At 27.8% G+C, this 26694-nt stretch overlaps 1 protein-coding gene across 2 annotated transcripts in view; it reads right to left on the bottom strand.

The window, feature by feature from the left end:
* LOC107436426 (otoferlin) overlaps nt 1-26694 on the bottom strand; it is a 362347-nt gene that overhangs the window by 130240 nt on the left and 205413 nt on the right. Inside the window, exons 2-5 of one of the 2 annotated variants that reach the window (XM_087157560.1) lie at nt 25943-26001; nt 22951-23039; nt 9314-9413; nt 7530-7810 (exon numbers count right to left, since the gene is read on the bottom strand). In XM_087157560.1, coding sequence (XP_087013686.1) covers nt 7530-7810; nt 9314-9413; nt 22951-23039; nt 25943-26001 — 529 coding nt within the window. The remainder of the gene's footprint in view (nt 1-7529; nt 7811-9313; nt 9414-22950; nt 23040-25942; nt 26002-26694) is intronic. The other variant, XM_087157561.1, reaches the window with a different exon arrangement.

Raw genomic sequence — 26694 nt, 5'->3', positions numbered from 1 at the left:
CTAATTAACAGATAATATAAAAAGAATATTTTTAAAAAGAAATTATTATACTCTCTAATAAAACAAAGTGCTAAATGATTTAAAAAAATGAATAAAATACGCAAACCTTTCAAATTTTTTTGTATAAACAAAGTTGATTGATTTAGGTCCAAATCCAAATGACAAAAATAAATTTTGTTTTAACTTTATTTCTAAAAATAAAAACAAGATTTATAAATTTAAAATCAGTAATAAAAACTCATCCATAAAGTTTTTAATAAATTAAAAGAAAGTAAAAAAATAATCTAACAAATTAAAATCTTTATGGGCGCCTAAATTAGATTGCCGATAATTTTCACATTTAAAAATAAAAAGTTTTTTTTAAAAAAAAAACACTTATCTAATTAATGAAGAAACTCTTCTTTATATATTCTTTTCAATAATAGATTGCCTTCAGAACAAGGTAACATCGGCGATCACGAAGTTAGTCCCATTGAAAATAATCTACAGGAAAAGTCGCGACAAAGAAAAAAAAAGCTAAGAGGTGCGAAAAGGAACATGCGATATAACGATATGTGTTCTCAAAACTCTCTGATTCTGATTCTACAGCTCACCAATCAAGGCCATTTCAAGATAAGGAATCAAACATCGTCCTCCACAGCGCGAGTCGACATCGGAACGTAAGAGAAGACTCTTATATCGCTATATCGTTATCTTATATCCTTGCGCGTCTTATATCGCTATATCGTTTTGAGCTCGTTGTCTTTACTCGACGGCTTAAATCAGATTTCTGATGCATCGCCTTGAATGAAAGTCGCTGTATCGTCTTGCCGATATATGCGTTAAATCGATATGTCGCGATACATCGATTTATAACCCAGTCCTAGTGGTCTCTTATCCCTTCCAAATTTGGTGTTGAAAAACTGCAAATATTGTTTGAGCGAATACCTTATTTCAAGCTAACACTTAATACCGAATCATGCATTCACGAATATTTTGAAAGGTGTGCTTAAATCTAAACATCAAAAAATGAAGAATGATTACACCAGTCATAAATTATTTTCACCTGCGAAAGCACCAATTTCAGCCTGCATTTGAAAACCGTCATGCTGAATCTCGAGATTCACAATTTAAACAGCTTGTACTCTATTTAATTTTTCTAGATTGCAACACCTTCTTCTGGGAAGTAAATTGCATAAGCCTACAGCTTACTTTAGCTACTTTTTGCTGGGGAATCCAAATCTGCAATATAAAATTGGGGTGCAAATTTAAAAATACAAAATTGCCCCTACCCCGAAAAAGTTTGGTATCATTAAGCAAGTTTGGTTGAAAAAGTTTATCATTGGATAGCTTTTAAAAATATTGAAAATGGTTATTTTTTTATTTTTCGATCCAATATGTATTTCTCGAGTATTTCGATTTATATGTATTTCTATATTTGACAGTTTCCGAAGATTTTTTTACACCCTATATTGGTATATGGCAGAATTCATGAAGTACATGGTTAAAGTCATTTTATACAAAACCTGTTATATTATTTGTATCAGACTGAAAATGTCGCAATTGTATTGCTGTACGTACGCAATTGTACTAGATGTAATCAGAAAGAGCGGTATAAGCTTTATAAATATTACAAACTTATCCCAATTAGCAATCACTTCTAAACTTTCCGTCGTTGTTATAAGAATTTAATTATGCCTTCAGCTTTAATCAATAAATTTATTCATTAATTTAATTTTTTGGAAATTATCTTAAATCTAACAGTCTTGTGCTTGAATACAAAGTAAACCATTGCCTCTGCCTCTGCATACATTTTATCCTTTTTTTTAAATTCCTGATTTTTTAAATATTTTTAACTGGACAACTTTTGATTCAATAGTTTTGTTTAATCGAAATTTTAATTGTTTTCTTAATTTTAAATACCCCTGTATATTAAATGAACCATTATACCTCAAATGAAATTAGAATCGATTGATTTTAATGCGCAGTATCACGGGAATCTTCTTTTTTTAACTACGCATTAAATTTTTGCAGCCTCGGCATTGACGATCAGTGTGCAAAGTGAAACACGTGCCATCCTGAATAATTTTTGATCTAATGATCAGATCTTTACCTCCTAGGAGTCAATCTTAATGATTCGAGTAGGTAACCTGAAATATGCTAATTAAGTAGTGCAGCAGATACTTAAAGTTAAGAAATCACTCATGAAAACAAACTTACTCGGAAAAATATAACTTTATTCGACAGCTTTGGAGTTTTGACCCTCAAAATATAGGGGGCAGTCACAATCTGGGAAATAAGGTCCCAAAAGTTTGGTCAGGAGAGCAGGACAGGATTTGGACCCCTTAATGTTAATTTTACTTTTTGCTTGCATTACCATATCTCGAGAACTTTGTAAGAGGATTGAAAAATTTTCTCACACAGCTTAAAGATAATTACATGCAAAATATAACTTTTAGTAAATATTGATTATTTTTCATTATTTTATTTCATAATAGTCGAAAGAATTTTGCATTGTAAGTTACGCAGCTTTTAACTTCTTTTTAAGCAATGAAACTTTACCTAGTAAAATACAAAATTTGTGCGAAACCGATGGAATAGTTCCCGAGAAATCAAATTTTAAAGAAGCCGTATTTTTACAATTTGATTTCTCAGGAACTACTATACAGATTTTGTTCAAATTTTGTATTTTGCAGAATAAAATTATATTCCTTAAAACGATGTAAAAAAACTGTGTACCTTACAATTCAAAACAACTTCGATTATAAATAAATAAAATAATAAGGAATAATAAATATTTACTAAAAGTCATATTCTGTATGGAATTATCTTTGGATAAACAAATTTTTATAATTGTGTGCAACAATTTTTCGAATCGCTTAAAATGGTCATTCAGACGCTGCAAAAAAACTCACAAATTAAGATTAACATTAAGGGGTCCAAGCTTTGAATCGCTCTCCTGACCTAAACTACCAATACCATATTTTCCAGACTTCGGCTACACCCTGTGGTTTGGGGATTAGAAATCTGAATCAGTCGAAGGAAAGGATTGTTTATCAAGAGAAAGTACGTTTTCGAGTCTGATTTTGCAGCTTAAAATATCGTCTGTAACATGTTTGAGGTCACTACTTCGAACCATAAAGATCGAGTCCTAGAATGTGAAAATCCGATCATTAGATCAAAAGTTATTCAGGTTGGTCAGTTTTTCTGTGCACTGCTCTTGGTACATTTGAATCTTTACATTTATTGAATAGAACATTTTCTGCTTGCTTTTAATAAAACAGATTTTAACGTGCTAATTTATTAAGAAAAATATTCGGATCCTCGTTCGAAAAATATATTGTTCCAATAGATAAATTAAATTTTTAGAAATAAGCTCTGATAAGTATCCCATTTTGATAATATATAACATAAGAAGAATTGAGGTAATAAAGAGAAATGGTCTGCAAAAGATATTAGAATGGATGATGCAGTTCAAATTTTGACTGTACGTGTTTTAGCATCCAAACTGTTCTGAAAGTTGGATTTTACTGAGAATAAAAACTTAGTTCGTAGTTTAACGATATTCTGTCATAGTTAGTTTGAAATTTATAACGTTTTTATAATAAAACCAGTTTTTCGCACATTAGATCAAAAAAAAGTTTTTTTTTCCTCGCTATTTTATTCTGTAATTGAATTTACTCGAACAAAAGCTTCTCCATTTTTAAATTTTTCTACCAATACTGGAGAATTATTCCTTTTAAAATGCATTTCAGAAAATACGCAGCATTAAAAATAGATTCTTGAAATATTATTTTGTTGCTTTTAAGAGCTTCAAAAATGCAGTAGTGAATTGTAAAGTGTTTCGAAATAATTTAATAATGTTAAGTGGGTTTAAATTGCCTTTAAAAGCTTTCTTCCCAACGGGCGAAGTAATAGCCAGATTTAGAAGGTCTTATCGCATATAACACTTTACGCAGGTAGGAAAACAATGCACAAACAATTTCATGTAAATATTATAAATTTAAATGCTTATCAGATACATATTTTTTTCTTATAATACATATATTTTGATTTTAAATATTATAATGGTAAAAAATTAGACTGAAATACGTAAAGTTTCTGAAATTTCAGATTTGCAAGACAGATTTAAAATGTTTTTTTAATATTTTAATATCAAGAAATTCAAATTTAGTATAAACTTATGTATGCATAATTAATGAAATTTGCAGAAAAGTAGGATAAACGTAAGCTTGCACTAATAATATTAAAGATATTCATAATTAGCTCAATTATTCAGACAAAAGACCATATAATTGTGTCATAGTCGGATATTTTGTCCCATCATTTGTTGTAAATTTTCCCTTTTAAATTTTCCCCAGAACTTTTAAAACGTTTAAAAGTTTTTAATCTTAAGAATTTTATGTAAATTGCATTTTTAAAATAAAATTTGTCAGCTAATTGTCAACAGCTTTGGCATTTTCAAACTTTCCTATGATTCATAATGCTTTACAATTAAATTTAGTTATGTTTGAATAATACTGAACCATTAATATATCTTAAATTGATTACAAACTTATTAAAGCGTCAACTTAAGCTATATTTGCATGTAAATTATATCTCCTTAAATATTAAAAAGAAACAATATGGTTCAACATAAATGAAAATATGTTTCAATCTTGTAAGAGATGACTTTGTTGTATTTTCTTTAAATGTATTGTTATAAGGGTTTCCCGAATGAAAAGTAAATCAGTAAAGATAGCTACACCACTTTTCAGGAATAAAAATTAAGGTAAGAAAAGCACACCACACAGATTAGGTATAACTTATTAATCAGTTCGTATTAGAGCATTTAATATGAATGTAAAATTGTCCTAAGATGGATTCTGATCACAACAATGCACTGCAGTACTATATTTAATGGTAGAAGTTAGTTATAATGTAGACAACTATCGTCGAATAAACGCGTTTCTGGTAATAGATTTCGTGAAGGGCATTTATCAATATCGGATCTGCTAATGCATAGAACAAGCAAGCACCATGATCTTTAATAATTCCATTTCTAATGTTCATGAGATGTTGAGACGCAATCGAAAATTTTTAACTCTTGACATCAGAAAGGCGTTTTATCAGACACGAGTAAAAGAATTTGCAATCACCTTCTGCTACATAAAAATCATACTACATTTCATTGTTCTGTTCAAGACGCATTCTTAACGCTACTTTGCATTTACTTTAAATGCTCTCATGTGACATAATTAATCGAACTGAACCTTTTGTGAACCTGAATGTTGGTGCTATTATCACAACTTTATTTTTAACGCTATCACACACGTGCATTTTTCATTTGGGCATGCCTTTTCTACATAGTTCTAAATATGCAAAAATATTCTTGTAATTTTCTTTTTCTTAAAACAGTGCTTTTTTATATTGGTGAAATCAATGATTATTCCGATTTCCAACTACGAGTATTTACTTAATGCTTTAGTTCTAATGCCAGTTTAAGATTTTTCAAATAGTGTTTATAGATTTCTTTAACATGCCGCATGTCATATAAAGAAAGCTTTCAAATGTATCCAAGCTATGAAAAATACGTAAATCTGGTTAAAAAAAATTAAGCAAATTAACGCTGTTTTCAGATGTATTAAAAAAAATGCTTATAATGTAGACTACAGAAAGTGACGAAAGCTTGCTTATATATGAACATTGTTCGTAATTTAAAAAAAAAACCTGTGACAATTATTGATATAAATAGAAGTAAATAATAGTTATTGACAATTAAAATAATAAAAACAGCAATTTTTAAAACAAAAAAAATAATATATAATAATAAAAACATTATTACACCTTTGCAATATTTACAATTTTATATCACCTTCAAAGGAAAACATTTGTTAGTCTCAAGGGTATAGTTTGTATCAATTGACGATACATGTTTTTACTTTTTATGGCGCGTGAAAGTTAGCTGTAAGAGTAACTGCACCTCAGTGAGGAAAACACAGTCCACATTTATGGGAAAATATACTTTTCGAACATACTGTAAAAATATTTTAACTTTGGATAATAAAGCTCTTTTTTGGGGGGAAGGAGAAAGGGGTGGAAAGCTGGAAATATATATATATATATATATATATATATATATATATATATATATATATATATATATATATATATATATATATATATATATAGATTTTTTTAAGCTAGCCTATTTATCAAGCTTATTACAAAAGTATAATTTAATATAAATACATAAAATAAGAAACCAACGCAGATTTATATTTCTCATGTCAAAATAGGTACAAAGATAATTTTGTTACTGATCAAATAAAACCAGAAAATCAAAGAATGTTGTCGTCCTCTATTCTCCAATTGTTAACATCACTCCATTACGAGAAACATTACTAAACCCGGTGTGTTTATTCTTTAGAACATTTATCGCTCCTTAATTGAGCATTCACCGACACTCTATACTTAATATACCTTGTCAATCTATTTAAAGGTCTATCACTTACCCCTAATCTATTCTACAGAATTTATCATTTAACATTTAAATAGAGATCAGTCTATATACATTTGGGCATCGTCTATCACTTATATTGTTCATCATTTCTCGTTTTCAACTGCGTTAAGGATGTATATTATAGAAATTAATTTAAAAAGATAGGTGAAGATAAGTAAACAAGTTTAAAAAAAATGGATTTCATAAAAAATGAGAAATATAACCGTGAATTTTTAAAATGTTATGGGAATGTGACATAGATGTGGAAAGTAGTAATTCTTGCCTAGAGTTGATCTGGGAAATAATAACCCACTGCTGACCCACTGCCTGAAATATGTTGAATCTCCAAAAAAGCTTACTGTGCTGCCGTTGTTGTTATTAATCGATTGCTCTAGATCTAATGATCTAAATGTTACTTTGAATGATTATTTAACATATTTTGGGAAACATTTATAATATCACCCATGTTAAGTCGCGATGGCTACGGGAATAGAGAGTTCGCCTTCCAATAAGACGAACCGGGTTCGAATCCTAGTCGATACGAATCCCGCATCCGGTTGGGAAATATCCTCAGGGGTAGACGGATCATGGGTTAGAATCTCTTTGCCGTCAGGCTAACCGTGGGGGGCTCTAGTGGTCTTCCTCTCCATGTCACGCAAATGCGGGTTAGTTCCATCAAAAAGTCTTACACATAGACAAATTTCTCCCAATACTTGTTCCAGGAGTTTCCTTGTCTTCCGAATTAGATACAAAATTACAATTCTACGGGGTTGAACATTAGTAGTCATAAACCTAAAAATTGGGTAGGCTGTTCAACAATGGTTATAAAATTGAAAAAAATTAAAAAAAAAACATCCACGTTGTACTTATGGCACTTATATCGTTAGTTACTCCATGTCCTCAATCGAATAATAGATGTACTTCCTACAAATTAAGTTAAAAAAATGATTGAAAGAAAGTTCAAAAATGTTTTTTTTTTTAACTACGTGACATATAGCAAGAGAATTTAAAATTGAATGGGGATATAGGTGGGTGCTGCATACATATAATGAAAAATATTTATCCATGCCTGGTGTTGGTGACGCACCTCTTCCTCTCGGGAGATCTCGGTGATATGAGACTTAGTGCCGACCCACTTGTTCTGCCCGGAATATATTCAACTTCTGTATCAACTTGCTGCTGTTGCTGTTGTCTGTTGTTAATCGATCGCTCTAGATTAGCAATATTGTGTTCAATGACGATCAAAGCTTGTCTATCATCCTCGAAGTTTTCACCTTGCATCGCAGCCGTGTTCCATTCGCACACAGAGCCATCCGGTGCGTTGTAGGAGACATCGAATAACAGAACAATCTAGAAAATAAAGAAACAGAGAAAAATGTGTATTTCCCAAGAGACGTTGCAAGATATTTGAAACCATATATATTTTAACGCACACATATTTTAACACTAAAACATATTTATAACACTTATAGTATTTCACTTAGTTTAATAGAATTATAACACTTAATATGCAGGAGTTTTAATTAAATTAAAAAGAAAAATGTTTGAGAAATAAGTCGATATCTAGCAGAAAACTTTTTCCTCATGATAGCAATTTTCAATAAAATAAAAAAAATTAAAGGAAAAGAAATAACATTGTTTTTTTTCTTTAAGAAGATGAGTATTGATAGCTGCACTGTTCATTGAAGAGATAAAAATACATCGAAGTCTGTCTGTTTTGTTTATTTAGTTCAGCAACATTAAGGTTATGGTTATTATTATTATGGTCATTATGGAACCATAACATCAAGTGAGCTTGATGCAAATTTAATGTGGCGAAATGTCTTGAGAGAAGTAACTGTTTTTAAATTGGTTTATCCGACATTATGGTTCAAGAATAAAGAATACTTTGCTAAATTAATCCCATCATAAAGTTACAGAAAATTGCTCGATATTATGGTTATATTGGTTCTTTTCAGTGTTCTTTTCATTATTGATGTCTGAAAGCACGAGTGGTATCCATTAACGCGACTTTAAAGGGGCTAACATCATCTTCTGAAAATGTGAATTAGTAAACATTTTATATTTTATTTTATAACCGTCGTTGAACAGCTGACCCAATTTTTGGGTTTAAGACGACTAATGTTCAACTCCGTAACCTTGTAATTTTGAACCCACTCCAGAAGACAAGGGAACTCCTAGATCAAGTATTGAAAGAAATTTGGCTTCTGGACGGGCTTTTTTGATGGAACTAACCCGCATTTGCGTTTCAAGGAGAGGAAAACCACAAAAACCTCCCACTGTTAACCTCACGGCAAGGGGACTCTAACCCATGATCCGTCAAGCACTGAGGATATTTCAAGTCAGAACTGTGGTCGGTGCAAACCGGATGCGGATTCGTATCGACCATCTATCGCTGAGATTTGAACCCGGTTCGACTCATTGGAAGGCGAACGTTCTATCCCCTGAGTAGTCGCGGCTCAAGTAAGTAATTGTTAGAAACAGAAAATATTCTAATTCGAAAGTCCTGATACTTAAATTCTACATGAAAGTCTTGCATAGAATTTCCAAAGACTGAGTCAGATTATTTTTTATTATTCAATGACTTATTAACTCCTGATGAATGCATCTGAAACGATGCTCCAAAACATGCGAGTACATTGCTTAATTTAATGTTGCGCTTATGTACTTACCCTTATGTTTGATTTATTTATTAAAATATGAATTAACACGAAAGAAACACATGATTGAGTTACTTAGTTAGGATAGAATTCACATAAAATTATAAATAGGGTAGAATTCACATAAAATTATAAATAGGGTAGAATCCACATAAAATTATAAATAGGGTAGAATTCACATGGTGTAACTTACTTCTGTCGGCATATTGTTGACATCGATGAGTGAATCTGATACTCGTAGGTGTCCATCTTCGATAAGTTTTTGTAATACCAAACCATAAGAGCCCACAATTCTGAAAAAAAATTATTAAACATAAATTTTTTATGGTACATAAAAGTTTAAAAAATAATTTCGTTATTTTCAAAATAACAAATTCTATTAAAAACAAAAGAAAAATAATATTTTGGAAGCATTATTATATTACTTGTTAAGTATTTTTTTAAACCAATTTTGTTTAGTTTGAAAAGATTATTAATTGAATTTCGTGAATAAAAAAAGCTCAACATAAGTTACCTTGTTATTTTGCAATAACATTCTTTAAATTATTTCGCTGATTTAGCTTCATACACATTTTAATCTGAAAGCCTTCTCTGTCTGCGTGGGAAGACAAATACTTTTAGACTCATAATAGAAATAAAATTTTACCCTTATCTGTTGTAAATTACGCATGTTACTATTCTGGAATTTATTTCTGAACTTTAAACTATTTGAATGACACTCATGTGTAAAATTATTAAAAGATCGGCTACAAGAGTTTAAGGAAACAACATAAATAATTTGTCTTATAGTTATTGTTTCTTATTATATAGGTACATTCATACCTATTTAAATTTGATTAGGAAATAAAACTTTTATATTTGAATCAGGTAATAAATTTTAATTGTAGTATCAGGTATATGTTGCTTCTGACCTCACTATTTTACAGGAATTATATTGAATATAATGTTAAAAAAATTTGTAAAATCGAGTAATATTGAAACTTTTAAGCTAAGCAACACTAATTTTAGCTAATTAAACAGTGAAAAATTTACTGTAATATAGTTTAGTTAGAATTTAATATACTATTTTTCTTTAAAATTAGCAATGTTTTATTTTTAATCAAACAAATTACCAAGATTTATTTAAAAAAAACTTAATTCACAAAATTAATTTTTGGATAATTAACTTAATTTTCAAAGGCGTTGACTTAAGATTTTTTCTAATATATCTTGTAGCTATGTAGTTTAAAAATGCTTCTAAGGTTCTAAGACATTTTATTTAAAAAACAAACTGCAATGAGCTGTTAGACTCGTAATATTAACAGCGAGTTAATGACGCTTTCTATTATTATTTCTTCAAAAAATTGCTATAAGCATATTCAAGAATAGATAAAGAAGAAAATGAAACCACTAAGCTTTATTTATTATTTTCAAAGCCAATAAGATAGTTAAAAAATTTCTGTTTATTCATTTAATGACCTGAGTTAAGAGGTTTCCCACGTAATAAAATGCTGAGAGAATAAAATTTAAAATTTGGAAGCTGTTTTGGGAATAAGAATAGACATGCATCAGCAGAATTACTTGCAGTTTTGGTTTATTTAAAGAAGCTTAATCTTCTATCAAATTTAAATTTATAGATACATACTCATATTTTAAACCATCATGCTAAATTATTGTTAGTATCATGCTAAATTATTGCATTTAATTAGGAATCTACTTTTTAAAATATTCTTTACAGAGTAAAAAATTATTGCATAGTATGGATATGATATTTCTGGTTAAAAAAAACATAGTTCTAGTTAAAAGAAACAAAATTTATGGTTTATGAACCTTTTATTTGATTTTTTTCTGTTTATATGGTAACGGTTTACAGGAAATTTTGTTTTTCACAAATATGGGTCTTAGGACCACACATCCAGTAAAAAATACAAAAATAAACTGAAAAGTAAATTTAATCAAATAATAAAGTTTTTAGGCCTTGACCTAAGGTATCTAAGGTACCACAGTTACCAAATTTCATTACATAATATAAAAACATATTTTATTGTTAATTTTGCCAAAATCATTAGCAATGGGCTTCGGTAAGTTTTTATTGTTCCTATAGAGCCCGAAACTCGCTAAGTATTACCATATTCTGGTAGTTTTGAATATACTTGTTTTTTCAGTGCAAATTTAAATAAAAAGGCTTGTACTGTTACTTTAATTTTACATTTTTTTACATTAATTGTACTAATTTGACATGATAAATTCTTATTTAATTGTTGCATGTATTAATTGTGTACAAAAAATAACAAGAAACATAAAAATAACAAGAAACCGAGAAAAAAAAAGGACAAAAATTTTTAAAAAATCCGGAAAATAAATCCGGATGTTTTCCGGATTTTTTTAAAATTTTTGTCCTTTTTTCCTCTTTTCTAGGTTTCTTGTTATTTTTATTATTATTTTTCTTTTCTTTTTCCCCCTTTTTTCATTGTTCTGTAATTTTTCCGTTGCTTTCTCTACATTTTGAACTTATTTTACGAGTTCTACTTACTTGCAGCTTATGCGCAATGAATAAAACTTATTGTTTTTCTTAATTCTTTTCTTCATTTTTTGTATATATATATATATATATATATATATATATATATATATATATATATATATATATATATATATATATATATATATATATATATATATATATATATATACAGGAAGGGAGAGAGAGCCCCTCCACCCATTCTTGAGATACTTTAATAATCACTGTATGTCTCTATGATCACTCATAGTTTCTTTAAAATTCTCATACAATATTTGGATATTTGCTTAAAACTTCAAACTAATTCATTAATTACATATTTAAGTTTACATTTCAATATATTTTAAATCAAATTTACTAGAAAATAGAAATTGTTTAATTCTTACAAACTAGTTTTATCAAGCGCTCAATACTAATAACAATATTTTTGAAACAGAATTTTTTAATTTTCTTTATTCAGAATCAAAATATTATTCTAAGGAATCGACATTTAAATATATTTCATAGGACCGCGCAATCAATTTAATTATTAACGGAATTTATCTGAGGAAAACGAAGTCTTTTGAAGTTTAAATAAGATATTTAAATTCCAAACCATGAGCACCTTCATTATAAGATTTCTTTACTTATAAGGAAAACTGAATGCTAATTTAGAATTTCAATATTTGCTATCCCTGTAATTATATTAAGATGAAGGAAAAACACACAAACACAAAATGCATAGATTTAAATATATTTCACAAATACCCATGCTAAATATTGTAATAAGCATATAAAATATCTTCCAAAATAGGGCTGTCAGGATTTTTCAATTGTGCCCGCCTTATTTTAAAAATGGTAATATTTGTAATTAAGAATGCGGTGAATTAATGTAATAGGAATGTCTCAGATCCGTTTTGTAAGAATTTATTAATTTGTGTAGGAATTTTTGTATGTGAGAATTCTCCGTGGTAGATTTTTAGAATCATTATTCAAATTCGTTTCTTCTGTTTCTTCTTTTTATTAGATGCATTTAAATATATATTTTTGATTATTATTTGTATTTATTAAATCAGAGAATAAACCTGATGTCTTCTAATATAAATTCTTCTTTTACAAATTGATATAATCTTTAATTTTGGGTTAACAAAGTAGTAAGTTTATTACACATTTCGAGAAAATGTGTTATTTATAAAACATACCTTTTTATCTGAACAGTGAGTAATTTTGTTTTTTCACGTTAAAAATGTGCGGAATTTAAAGATAGAAGTCTCTTCTATTACTGCAAACACTTTTTCGAATTTTAAAACAATCTCAGAGTGTGCTTTGTTTATTCAATGTCAACAACTTTCCGAGAACATCGGACGTCGAAAAGTGTGCGTGGAAACTTTAGCTGTAAAAATGCAAAGACGTTGATGAAACAATTGTCATAAGTGTAACATTTTTTATTTGTACATTAATAAACAATTATATCATGTTAGCTTTAAAAAAATTTGAAAATTAATAACAAATAAACGGAAAATGAAAAAAATTGCTACTTTGTGCAAAGTTTCATTCGTTATTTTTTTCGACAGAAAAATTGTCAGACGTTATAAAAAAAATACCTGGAGCGAGAAACTACCGTGATTACAGTTTAGAAAAGCTGCAACAATGTTTGCAAGCAGTTGCTGGTGGTATGTCGATTGCAGAAGCTTCTCGGAAGTACAAAATCCACAAAAATACTATCTCTAATAAAATTCACAAGAAACACGTGAAACGTGCTGGTAAACTATTATTTTTCTTCTGCAAAGATTTTTCTAATGAATTAATCAAACAATTTAACACATAAAAGTATAGTTTATAGGACATCAGGTGATATTTACAGAAACTGAAGAGCAAGTTCTGTCATGTTCATTCAAGCATGGTATGTTCAAATTTATCAATATTATAAATGTTAATGAATATGTATTAATTATTATTTTTGAAATTTCATCCATTTCAATGTTCAAAAATGTATATGGTTTCCTTTTGATTAAACTCAAATGTTTTGAAATAAACATATTTTTAAGAAAACTTTTTTTATTAAAAAAAGTTCTTTTAACCCTGAAAATTATTTTCAAACTAATATCTCTACATGTCTTGATGTTTTTGTTATTAAAAATGTCAACAATTAACTTTTTTAACAATTTTATATCAGTATTTTACTAAAATCATGATTATTAAACTGAATTCCTATAGCTGCACAAAGTAGCCCCATTTGGGGGCTACTTTGTGCAAGGCATGTTTTGACTTATTATTTGTAAATATTACATACAAATAATGCCAGTATGGATCAAATTCACTCATCTGAGTCCAGTTATGAATATAATATCGACAGATTCTACTAAAGTTTGAATTAACGTAGTTTTTTTACATGTCAAAGTTCAAAAACTGCGAAATCCTGCACCAAGTAGCCCCACATGACGGTAAGTTTTTTTTTTTTTTTTAACTCGGCTTAAAAAATTTCTGCAACTTTTTATTATTTGGTTAAAGAGTAACATGCAATAGTTGAGAGCTATTTATTGATACTTTTCATCAAGCTGGAAACATCTTGTTAAGTTGTTGAATTTTATAAAATTAAATAGTTAAAGGCCAATAATTCTTTTCGGAGAGATTGCATTTATCGATAAAATTAAAGCTTTATTATGAGGTACGTAAGGTACTCAAAAGTATAACATTCTCCATTCCCCCTGTAGAAATATTTTCCACACTTATCCAAAGTCAAATTTAAAAATCCTTTTGTCGAAGCAATTGTGAAAATGAAATGAAATATTTTTTGTAATAAATTCCAGAAGTTTGTTTTATTATTTCTTCACACAGATATAAATTCTAGTAAAATTACCGCATTGTATGGTATTGACACATCTACATAATTCCGGTTAATAAAATCTTAACATATGGTACTTAAATCATCCATTTGGTAATTTTTTCATTGATATAGTAACGATTTATCGGAAATTCAAGATTTCAAAATTATGGTTCACAAAATTCAGGTTTATAAAATTTTACCACATTTACTAAAATTTATCTCATATTTTGGAACCATATTTTATTGTTAATTTTACCAAAATATTTACTAAAGCACTTCGGTAAAAATTATCGAGGTTTTTCAGTCTTCTTATAGAACCAGAAACACGGTAACTCGTACCATATTCTTTACTATAATTATATAGCTCTGACCATTTTTTTTCACAATGTTATAATTCTTTTAATATTTCGATTATTTAAAAATGAAGTAAACTATTTTATTTTTTAAGAAGTTACATTTAAATAAGTAAAATTTGTTAAACTAAAGGTTTCTACCCGCTGCTGACTATCTATTCGCATCTTCCAGAATGAAGTATGCAGTTTTCTTAGATCCCCTTGCTAATTTGTTACATATCTTTGGAACTTCCACAACTAATAACGATAAAATTACATGAAATGCAAAATAAAGTTTTCAGAAAACTCTACTTTAATCAGATGTTCCTTAATTAAGTAAATACTTTTCTCTCACTTTTTCCTCGAAGATTATTTACTTTTTTAGAAGAGACATTATTGCAGTTGTCCAAAAAATTAAATACCGGTTATTTTTATCACAAATTTAAATAAAAAATATAAAATTTAGATTTATTCTTTTAATTTACAACCGGCATTAGTGCTGACCTTGGTAAATTATTGTAATTGACTCTTCAAATTTATATAATACTTGAATTTACTTTTAAATTTATTTTAAATAATAAAATTGAATAAATGTTTTAAAAATTGCTTTTAAAAAAATAGTCAAAATAGACTTGTTTTTATTGGACTTATAACTAAAAATGTAGAACGAATTATTTACGAAAACGTGGGGAGAATTTTTGGTGGTGATAAAAGCTTATAACTCTGTAAAAGATTCCGGACAAATTGCAGTAAAAAATACGGGCCCTCAGGGTGCTAGTACTGTAAAATCCATTTTTATCGTAAATTTTAACGAAATAAAAAAAAATATTAAATGCCGCTATATTTTCAACAATAGTTACTGTAGAATCAATGATGCAATGAAACAAATTCTACTTTAAAAATTACTATATAAAATGCAACTATAAAAGTAATTTTATAGTAGAATGGATTTTATGGACGCTGCACTCAGGTTTCCAGTACTTTTTACCGTAACTCCAGAATTTTTTACAGTGTACGAAAAAGATGCATCCAATGATTTTCGTTTCAACGTTGACAAAAGTAAACGTAATATCTCTCTTTTATTCTTCATGGAAAGTGTAGTTGCTAAAATTTTAAATTTATTTCACGATCTTTTTCTATATTATTTATGTCTTAATTTTTAATGTCAAAAAATGATCGGAATTTCAATTAAACATAAAAAAATGCACTTTATTTGGTTGCATCATTTAGTAATTTTTTCAGTTGCGTCAAACACAAAGTTCAAATTAAAATTTGAGTTTGTTAAGTAGTCGGGAAGCGGTAAAAATTTGATTAATGACAAATTCTCTTAGGAATAATATGCACCGGAAAAATGTCCAAATTACATTGTGGTATAAAATACCAGCTCTTTGGATGTATTTTTCATAAAATCCACTTCACCGTAAAATTCTACCATAAAATATTATACCGTAATTTTTACAGTAATATTTATTTAATTACACTGTTAGAAATTTCTCGGAAAAATGGTTAAATAACAACTCATGGAATGGTTATTTTACCATATTTAATCAAAACAGGCAAATAACCATAAATAAAATGGTAATCAAACTTTTAAGTTTGTGAAAAAACTGTTTATTAACTGCTTTCACCTAATGCGGTTAAACAACCAGAATTCTATAGCACCAACTAAAACCACCTAATGAATCCTGCTCAGTTCTTCTCAACTGCGTACATGTTATAGCCGAGTGGGCTTATCTGTCGATCTCATGACTGGCAGAACAGGAGTTCGAATCCTAGTGTTGACACCACAATATTTCCTTCAACAAACGAAGAATTTCCAGTGTCCGGCACTCTCCAATGCCCATTACCTTTCGAAAAGCTGACCTCTTACCCCCTATGTCTAGTTAAGTAATTATTTTCTTTTTTTACGTTTTTGAAATATGCTAGTTGTAAATTTTTAAAAAACCGTACAGTTTTGTATTCAAGGTTTTATAACCATATTTTTTGTAGATGGTTTCAAAACCATAAAGGAAAAAAATTTTCTTGACCGTAAACTTTACGGCTAATCGGATGGACAGACAGCTGCGAGTTATTTTACCATAATTTTAGAACGAAAATTTTAACAGTGTAGAGTGATTTAGGGATTTTACGGTAATTATTACTATAAAAATTACAGCATACCAGATTTTTTGTTCCATAACATGTTCCGATAAAAATCATAATAAGTGATTTGATCCAGATTTTTTTACAGCGTGGCAATAAATTTCGCTTCTGGTCACGAAACGATAGAAGCTTGTATTGTTACCAGACACGGATCACTACAGGTTTGAGAGCTCAATCAAATCGGAAAGTAGTCAAATTTTCGATTACAATATTCCACCTTCTCATACGTGAAACCAAGTCATTAAATGGGTTAATTACTTAGTTTTTCAAAAAATAAATTAATTAATTAACCTAAGAAATATTTATTTCGAAATTTTTCCTTATTCTCATTTGAAATATGTTTTGTTTTTCGCAATTAACGAAATTGGTAAAAAATAAATAATAAATACCTAAATAAAAAAAAATGAGCTCGGCATTAAAAAGACGCAAAAAATAAGTTTTGCTTAGGTTCGTTCATGAATGAAATACCTCTGTTCATTTCTTTAATAACTTAGTGTTCCTCCTAAAGTAAGAAAAGTAATTACAATTCCGCTGCAAAATAAAACCTCTCGGCCTTTCTCTTTAAACTCGGTTAGAAAAGACGCAGCGAAAAAAAGGTAAGACTCGTTAATACCAGAAAATTACGACACAGAGTCTTTATTTTCCTTTACCTTTATTTACCCTCTCTGTAAATAACACAGAAAAGAGCGCAAATAATAGGAAAAAATGTGCCCTAGAAGAAAGGGTATTAGAAAGATAAAAACCTGGATCTTCTAAACAGAATTGCTTGGTTCGAATATAGAATTTTAAAAATATTTTCAAGTAATTTAAAATAAATAACGATTGTGGAATAATTATTTTTCTTTAAGATAGTAATAGATGTGCTTCCATTTATTCATGAGAGTAAAATAATCACCGTGAAATTTCCAATTGAACATGATTAAACAGTTGAATTATAAATGATTTAAAACTTGTTTTAGTTAAAAATGAATTTCAGTTTTATTAGTATCATACAAAAACAATTATGTTTGTGGTAATGTTTTTAATTCTCTCTTTGCTTTTGAGTATAACTTCCTTGAATCAGTGTCTTTTTAGGTATGGGGTACGTAATACTAGTTTGTATTATTGTAAAAATTAATGGATACAATGTTTAATGTTGCATAATTGAAACACTGAATGAAACATTGAATAAAATGTTATAATAAAATCCTCGTACTTGAATTCTAATTCTAATTATTTTAATAAATATATTTCATTAGATTAGTGATTTTTTGTGTTGTGTTTTGCATTAAAAATGATATTGCATTAATGGTAGCAATATAATATGTTTTGTATTGTGGTTTACTTTTAAAAATGGTATTGCATTAATGGTAAGCTAAGAAAAAAGTATGGGGAAAACTACCAGATTATGGTAAAATTTTCTGAACTTCTGTCTCTATGGAAGCACAAAAGACATCGATAATTTCTACCAACTCGATTTGTTAATAATTTCTGTAAAATTATCAATAAAATATGGTTCTGTTGTAAGTCATAAAATTTGGTTAAGGGTGGTAAAATTGATAGTTTTATCATGATTCCTCAAGAGCCTGCCATACAAATTTTTTCGGTTGAATTTACTTGAAAAGCAGATTTTCCTATTAACCGTTACCACGAGCAGAAAAACCATCAAATAGTTCAAATGCCTTATGTTTTGATTTTAATAATCAGAATAATAGTGTTTATTTACCAGAATTGTTATTACCAAACTGTACGGTAATTTTATCAAAGATATTTTGCCAGTATAATATATTTCTATTTACATAAGAATCAAAGGGTAAAATGTTTTCAAATTGATTAAGTGATATGCACACTAGAAGTAATTAAAATACGATCAAAAAACAATTGAAATAAAGTTAAAATGCTAAGTTCTTGAGTTACAAATTAATTAAATGTGCACAAATAATTTTTGTTATGATTTCTTTCTTGCAAGAATAGTATTGTCGGAATGTTATTACTATATCGTAGCATTTATGTGAAATTTTGTGTACAATGTAACGTCTACTACTACGTAATTGAAACATAAATTAAATACAATTAAATAATTTTTCCATCGAAAAAAATTATTTAAAATTTTTTATTGTTAATTATGCAGGAAAAATTCAAATACAGAGAATTTAGTAATTCATAGTGACAGAAGCATGAAATATAATAGTTGTTTGAGCTGGCTGTTTATAAACATTGAAAATCAATGAAAGGAAAATAACCTTTTTAAAAGCACAACAAAAAGAGGCATTTTCAACCATAACGTTTGTTGTTTGGTAAAAGAAAAACGTATGATTAACAGCTAAATAGAATTTTTAAAGTTTACAATTGCTAAATGATTGCTATTAGATTTATTCATTAGCTATAATGCATTTAAAGCAAATTAATTATTTTTAAAAATACAGCTTATAAGTGAAACACGCACTTTTAAAATTAAGATGCTGTTTTTAATCACCTTGTATCATTGTTTCGTGTGCAAACTCAATTACTTGCTATTCTTAATGTTTATGATGATCATAATATTTATCTGAATACTCTTACTTTAGTTATGAAGAACATAAAAGAGTGATGCAAAAAAAAGTAATATTGCATAGGTATTTTACAAAATTCGTGACGGCTCAAAGTAGTATAATGATTTGTTTTTTACGTGTTGAAACGTGTGATTACGTGTTTATTCTTTACGTTTCTAAGCAAAAAAAGCAATATAAAATTATTGTCCTCATCATTACGTAGAAACATGCATATGCATATAAATATTTGACTCACTGATTACAGGCAAAATTATATTTTAGTATTTTTAATTACAACAAACTGTCTAATAGTTACTAAAAAAAGAAATTAGATTATCAGAATTACAATTGTGCCAAACTTTGAAATAAAAAAAAGTCTGAAATTTTGTTTTCATTCATATTCCAAATTTTATCAATAACTAATTTTATAAATTAAAAGAATTTAAATGATGAATTACTGTTTCTCTTAGATCTAAATAATTGCAATGAAAGGCCAATTTGAAAAAAAAATATCTGGTCTGTGGCTTTATTATTTGGCCTTTTTCACAGAAAGGGACCCAATGCTGTATTTCATAACCATAACTTATTAAAATACTAAATATAATATTTTTCACTTATTTTGACTTACATTAATACATAATAATGAAAAAAAAAATGAAACTATGTTTAATGAAAATTCTGTGTCAAAAGGATGTTAAGCCGGTTGTGAAGAAGACTGGTGCGTTAACCTATTTTGTAGTTTAGTTAAGCTAAATATCAAAAAATATTTGGAAAAAAAGCTAACAGAAATATTAAAATCAGAGTTAATAAAGGAAAGGAAGCTTATAGTTCTAACCAACCTTAAGATTGTTTTTCTTAGAATTAGCCGTTACAGGAAATACCATTTTTTAGCGATTATCATATTGCTTTTATAACTGTTGTGAATTGGTAAAAAAATTTTATGAGTGTTAAGTTTCGTTAATTTTCATTCAAATTTTTTTTATCCTAACAAAGAAAAATGGAGCGAAATGTCAATATCAATTTTATACAGTCTTTTATAAATATTACAAGCTCTTTTAATCTAAATTTTTAATATTTGAAATGAAATTCCACCATATTCATGTTTACAAGAGTTGAGGTTTGTTAAGTGAATTAAAATTATATTTAGCTTGCCAAAATCAGCAAGTTTAAAGTTGGCGAGCGTTTTAAAATGTTAACATTTAGAATATTTAGCTTATTTAACCGTTCTAAATTCCAGATTATTTTTCATTGCAAGACGTTATATATAGCTTTATTTTTATTTAAAGGCAATTTAACCAAACCGTGTCTTTAATCTAACTGGCAGAAAGACAGCATTAGCAAATCGAGGATCAGCTTTTTAAAAACTTCTGACAATCTTTTCCGCTGATGTTGAATGAAAAGTGGAAGTTGCTGTGGAATTCAGACTTGCTACACTTGTGATAAAGCTTTAAGCATAAACATTATACATTATCGAACTTCTTAATTTCGATTACATAAAACTGAAGTTCAACTTGAACCGAAACATGGTTCAATTTAGAATTTTATTAAGATTACAGCGAATTTAGCGCCGTATTATGGCTCAACAGTACATTACGGTTTTAATGCCGAACCATGATTTGTGAGAGTATACAAGAATAAGGATTACTTCTTTCCTATTTTCTATGTCTACGTTACATTTTTCTTCTTACATTAATTGAGTGGAAGTCAATAAACTTGTAAGAATTGAGGAATAAGTGTTCAAAAAAGTGTTTTTGGTGAAAAATGCACCGAATTTCATTGAGCTATGAGAGGTAATAAGATATATTACTTATTACATTATTTATACTGATATATTAATTATTACATTAATTATTACATTAATTATATTATATTAATTATACTAATAAAATATCAGAGATCTTGCTAAGTAAATGTAGTAACTGGAAAGACATTGTAAACTTGTGAAGAACCTTTGATAAGAAAAATGTCACCTTTAATGCAAATGAGGTTCAACAATTTATTACCCTAAGTTCTCCAAATAAATAAGTCTCGGTCCCTTGCGAGAGTATACAACGTAATACAGGAAAAATATTTTTATTGAGATTGCAACGAAGATCTTTTTTTCAATTAGAAGAAATTAATCAATTATAACCTGATTTATGTCGTTAATTACCCTTGAATTCTCTAAATTGAAGAATAATTGAAGAATTGAAGAATAAGTGTTCACAAAAGTGTTTCTGGTAAAAAATGCATCGAATTTCAGTTGAGCTATGGGAGGTAATAAGATTATTACTTACTACATTATTTATACTGATATATTAATTATTACATTAATTATATTATATTAATTATTACATTAATTATATTATATTAATTATACTAATAAAACTTCTCTAATCTTTAGGTTATGTACATGAGGTTTTGAATTAAAATTTGTAATGATTTTCACTTCTATTTTATGTCAGTCACAATCTGCTAGGAATTTTAAAAAAAGAAGAAAAAAGACAGTAACGCTTAAATAAAAACATCAAACTTGCAGCTAGAACACTTCGGAAATTGATTTGTACCACTTTTAAAATGAACGGCTCAAATGCAAATATGAAAATGAATATGGCAGAGAAATGATGAATGTTTATTCAAAATTGCTTTAAGAAAATAAGCGTCTGCACCAGAGAATTTATCGTTTCAGAAAAATTATTTCAAAATGGTCTTGGAAAAATATTTTTAAGATATAGCATTAATTTAACTGTATATCAGTCTCTATATATCACTCTTATATTTACTGTTTACTAGAGCAGTACATAAATTGTAAACGATAAACTACATTCTGAGATAAATAATTACAAAATTGAGCTATTTTTTTATATCAAGTCTTTGAAGTTAGATAGAAATAATAAGATATTGTTCTGCAGCATTTATTTACCTAAACTAAGTACCTTTGCTTTCAAAGCTGTGGGTAGCGACACTTGCTGAAGCTACGTGTAAAGCTTTAAAATGCATGATCAAATTTATTTGTATTGTCAAAAGGGATTCAAATGAACACTTTAAGTTTTGGGAGTAGATAGAAAGATTTGAATAAGGATTTATCTAATGTATTTATCTGGTTTGGTTCTCTCAACCTCTTTTATTCCATAAATTCAAAGGATTGAGTAAATGGTATTTATAGTTGAAGGGACTTGAGCAAAGAAATCGTTATGATGCTTGTTGTGAAGACAATGAGAATGGAAAAGAACTAAAAATGTGAAGCAATATCAATTAACGTACAGGTTATATTTTCCTGTAATATTTTAAATATTAATATCTCATTCGTGAAATGAGCTAAAAAATTATTTAAAACATTCCTAGTTGAAAAGATTATTTTGAAAAAAAAATAGAAGAATTCATAAAAACGTAATGCGTAAAACAATTTCTTTCCTTATAATTTTCTACATATAAAATTTGAGTGCGACATTATTCATGTTGAATTAACATATGAATTTGTGAATTAACATATGAATTATAAGGAATTCATTTAAAAAACTATGTTATTTTAGTTAATTTTAGAAATTTTTTTATACTTACTTATTTGAAAAGTATTTATTGTAATTAAGAAGGACAATTTCTAAAACTTCATGGCTCTGAACAGGACTACCCACTGGCCATTCGAACCACTATAAACAAAGATTTTCAGTTTAATATTGTAATTAATGTTTAATAATGAATCTTATATGACATAAATATAAACCTTCTCTTCATATAATGATGTAATGGAGTAAGATGTCTATATACATAAAATAGTATGAGTAACACATAAATAAAATGCATGTATTACCTGTAATCATTTATTTGTTTATTAAAAAATGTCAATGGTAATACGAGAAGAATACAGTAAAAATAGATTACACGAGCCAGTTTTGTATCTAAAATTTCTTTTTCTTTCCTTTTTAGTAGCAACAACAATAAGTGAGTACATATTTTAAAAAAATAATACAACCAGCAAAAAGAAAGAAGGATACACATAAAATAGAAATAGAGAATAATATTAAATAAAAAAAAGCGTAAAGATATTTATAGACGGTCGTAAGATAATTGAAATTTGTACAAAATTGGTCTAAGCTTTGTCTAAGTTTCAATTTTTTATCTAAAAAGTTGGATGTTAAAGTTAGTGAGTATATGGATAACTGGGGGAGAAAATATTTATATTTTGCTAAAATAATAATTTGAAAAAAGATTAGTTTTTAAAACAATATTTTTGATTTAGAGTGATTTAGTATAATATTTTTTTAATTACTGAAAAATAAACTTTTTTAATTCTTGGAATTTTTCTTTTTTTTAATTCTTTCTTCTGGAATTTAAAACATGACGTAGCTTTGCAATTTAAAAAAATATATAAAGCAAATTTAAACTATAATTTGCAAATAAAGAAAGCCAATAGTGCTGAAGACACATGAGAATTAGTATAATCTGAATTAATAATTTATTTTGTAGACTTCGTCAACAATTAAGAATGGAGTTATATATGTTGGAGTCTCAGTTGTTTTGTTTTTGGTGAGTCGCTTCTCACCACATGAGTGGCGATATGAAGATTCTTTAATTATAGTAGTTTAGTATAATCTGAATAGATCAATTAATAATTCATTTTGTAGACTTCGTCAACAAAAAAGAATGGAGTTATATATGTTGGAGTCTCAGTTGTTTTGTTTTTGGTGAGTCGCTTCTCACCACGTGAGTGGCGATATGGAGATTCTTTAATTATAGTAGTTTAGTATAATCCGAATAGATCAATTAATAATTCATTTTGTAGACTTCGTCAACAATTAAGAAAGGAGTTATATATGTTGGAGTCTCAGTTGTTTTGTTTTTGGTGAGTCGCTTCTCACCACATGAGTGGCGATATGAAGATTCTTTAATTATAGTAGTTTAGTATAATCCGAATAGATCAATTAATAATTCATTTTGTAGACTTCGTCAACAATTAAGAATGGAGTTATATATGTTGGAGTCTCAGTTGTTTTGTTCTTGGTGAGTCGCTTCTCACCACATGAGTGGCGATATGAAGATTCTTTAATTATAGTAGTTTAGTATAATCCGAATAGATCAATTAATAATTCATTTTGTAGACTTCGTCAACAATTAAGAATGGAGTTATATATGTTGGAGTCTCAGTTGTTTTGTTTTTGGTGAGTCGCTTCTCACCACATGAGTGGCGATATGAAGATTCTTTAATTATAGTAGTTTAGTATAATCCGAATAGATCAATTAATAATTCATTTTGTAGACTTCGTCAACAATTAAGAATGGAGTTATATATGTTGGAGTCTCAGTTGTTTTGTTTTTGGTGAGTCGCTTCTCACCACGTGAGTGGCGATATGGAGATTCTTTAATTATAGTAGTTTAGTATAATCCGAATAGATCAATTAATAATTCATTTTGTAGACTTCGTCAACAATTAAGAAAGGAGTTATATATGTTGGAGTCTCAGTTGTTTTGTTTTTGGTGAGTCGCTTCTCACTACATGAGTGGCGATATGAAGATTCTTAAAATGGTCCTTCAGTTGCCAATGATTTTTCACTCTACAACAGTTTTTGGTTTTCACTAGGAGCATTTATGCAACAAGGCTGCGATATTTGTCCAAGGTAGGCCTATTTTATAATCACATCGCATCAAGTACAGTAACACTTGTTTATGGTATTACAAAGTTGAAACACAAATTTAGAGGTGAGAATAAGATACAATTATTTATTTTTTTATTTTGACAACAACAACAAAAAAAAGAAATAATAAATTGTTACTATTTTTGAAGAAACCAAATTTTATAAACAAGAGCCTCATGAAATTTGATACAGCAACAAAACCTGATACGGATAATATGAAACTATTATTAGAGCTTATAATTAAAATTGACAAAATATCAAAAATTAAAATTAATTTCTAAAAGAATATGCCAGTAAATTAATTTTTAAAAATAGATTCTTATTCTTTTATGCTATTTAAGGCATTATTAGAATTACTTAAATGCTTTGATTTAATGCAGAAATGTACTTTTTTTTAAAAAATAAGATACTTCCAGAATGAATGCAATAATTGGCTTTAACACTTTGTGTACAAGTGCTAGTTTCTTTTAAAAATTTTAACTTTCTTATTTTAAATATATTATTAAAAATATAGCTATAAACTAGAATAAATATAAGTCTTTCTAGAAAAATAATACAGATTAATATAATGCATAGTAATAAATCAATGAATAATATAAACTATTTATATTTTTCTAATTTTGAACGATAAAAAATATTCGCATAAGAAAAAATATCTTTACTGCTTTCCATGTAAGGAAATAACACGTATAAATAGCTAATAGTTTCTTAAGTTTTTAACATTTACCTTTCATGCAATGCAAATAACTGGATAGTTAATTAGAAAACTTTTGATAGTTATGTGATCAGTAATTTTAAGAATTAAAAAAGTTAATTTCCCAGTTGACTTTTTGAGAAAAAATCTATGCATAATGTAACCATAGTAATGCTAATTAAATAATAATACTAAGAATACTAATAATAATGATGTAAATATTTACCTCATCAAAAATAACATTTCCATTGGTATTTTCTATTATTTTTGTACAGTGATGAACACCTGCAAAATTAAAAAAGCATTAGAAAAAAAGGAATGCTTTATAAATTGAGCAATAAAAACATAAAAAAAAAAAATTTTGTTTTTTTAAAAAGAAATATGGTTTGTATAGAAAAGAAGTACAGCATTATTAAATTTTTTCGAAAATATGTATTATACATAAATCACGTGTTCGCATTGGCACATAAATAAATACTTTAGCACTGAATCACTTAAATTAGTCCGTGTAAAATTACTGTTCAGGAAATACTGCAATTTTTTGAATAACCAACATTGCTCATGATACACCATTGTAACAACTATGATAGAATGATTTAAATTCTTGGAGCGAATTAACGAGCTTCAATAAAAGAACATGTTGAAAGACATAGCAAAATACATGTTTATGAACATGTTATGTTCCCAGTAAATATGAAATGTAAGTTTATTCTCTAAAGTCTTTAAAAGGAGCGGATCCAGAAATTTTTCCTGGTAGGGGGTCATAGATTCAGATTCCCCCCACACAATTAATTTTTTTAATAAAAAATTTTCTTTTTGATATTTTTTTTTGAAAAAAAAACTGGGGTTTTTAATGCTAGCATTTATTTTTTTCATAATGAACAATAGAACAATTCATAAATAATTCAAGTATTCTAAATCTTTAAATAATGAAATGTAATGCGCTTTTTAGAAACTTTGGCAAATCAGTCAATGGTT

Source organism: Parasteatoda tepidariorum, chromosome 2, assembly GCF_982258835.1.
Source record: "Parasteatoda tepidariorum strain Cologne lab strain chromosome 2, Ptep-v5.0, whole genome shotgun sequence".
NCBI lineage: Eukaryota > Metazoa > Arthropoda > Arachnida > Araneae > Theridiidae > Parasteatoda > Parasteatoda tepidariorum.
This window is presented reverse-complemented; position numbering and strand designations above follow the sequence as displayed.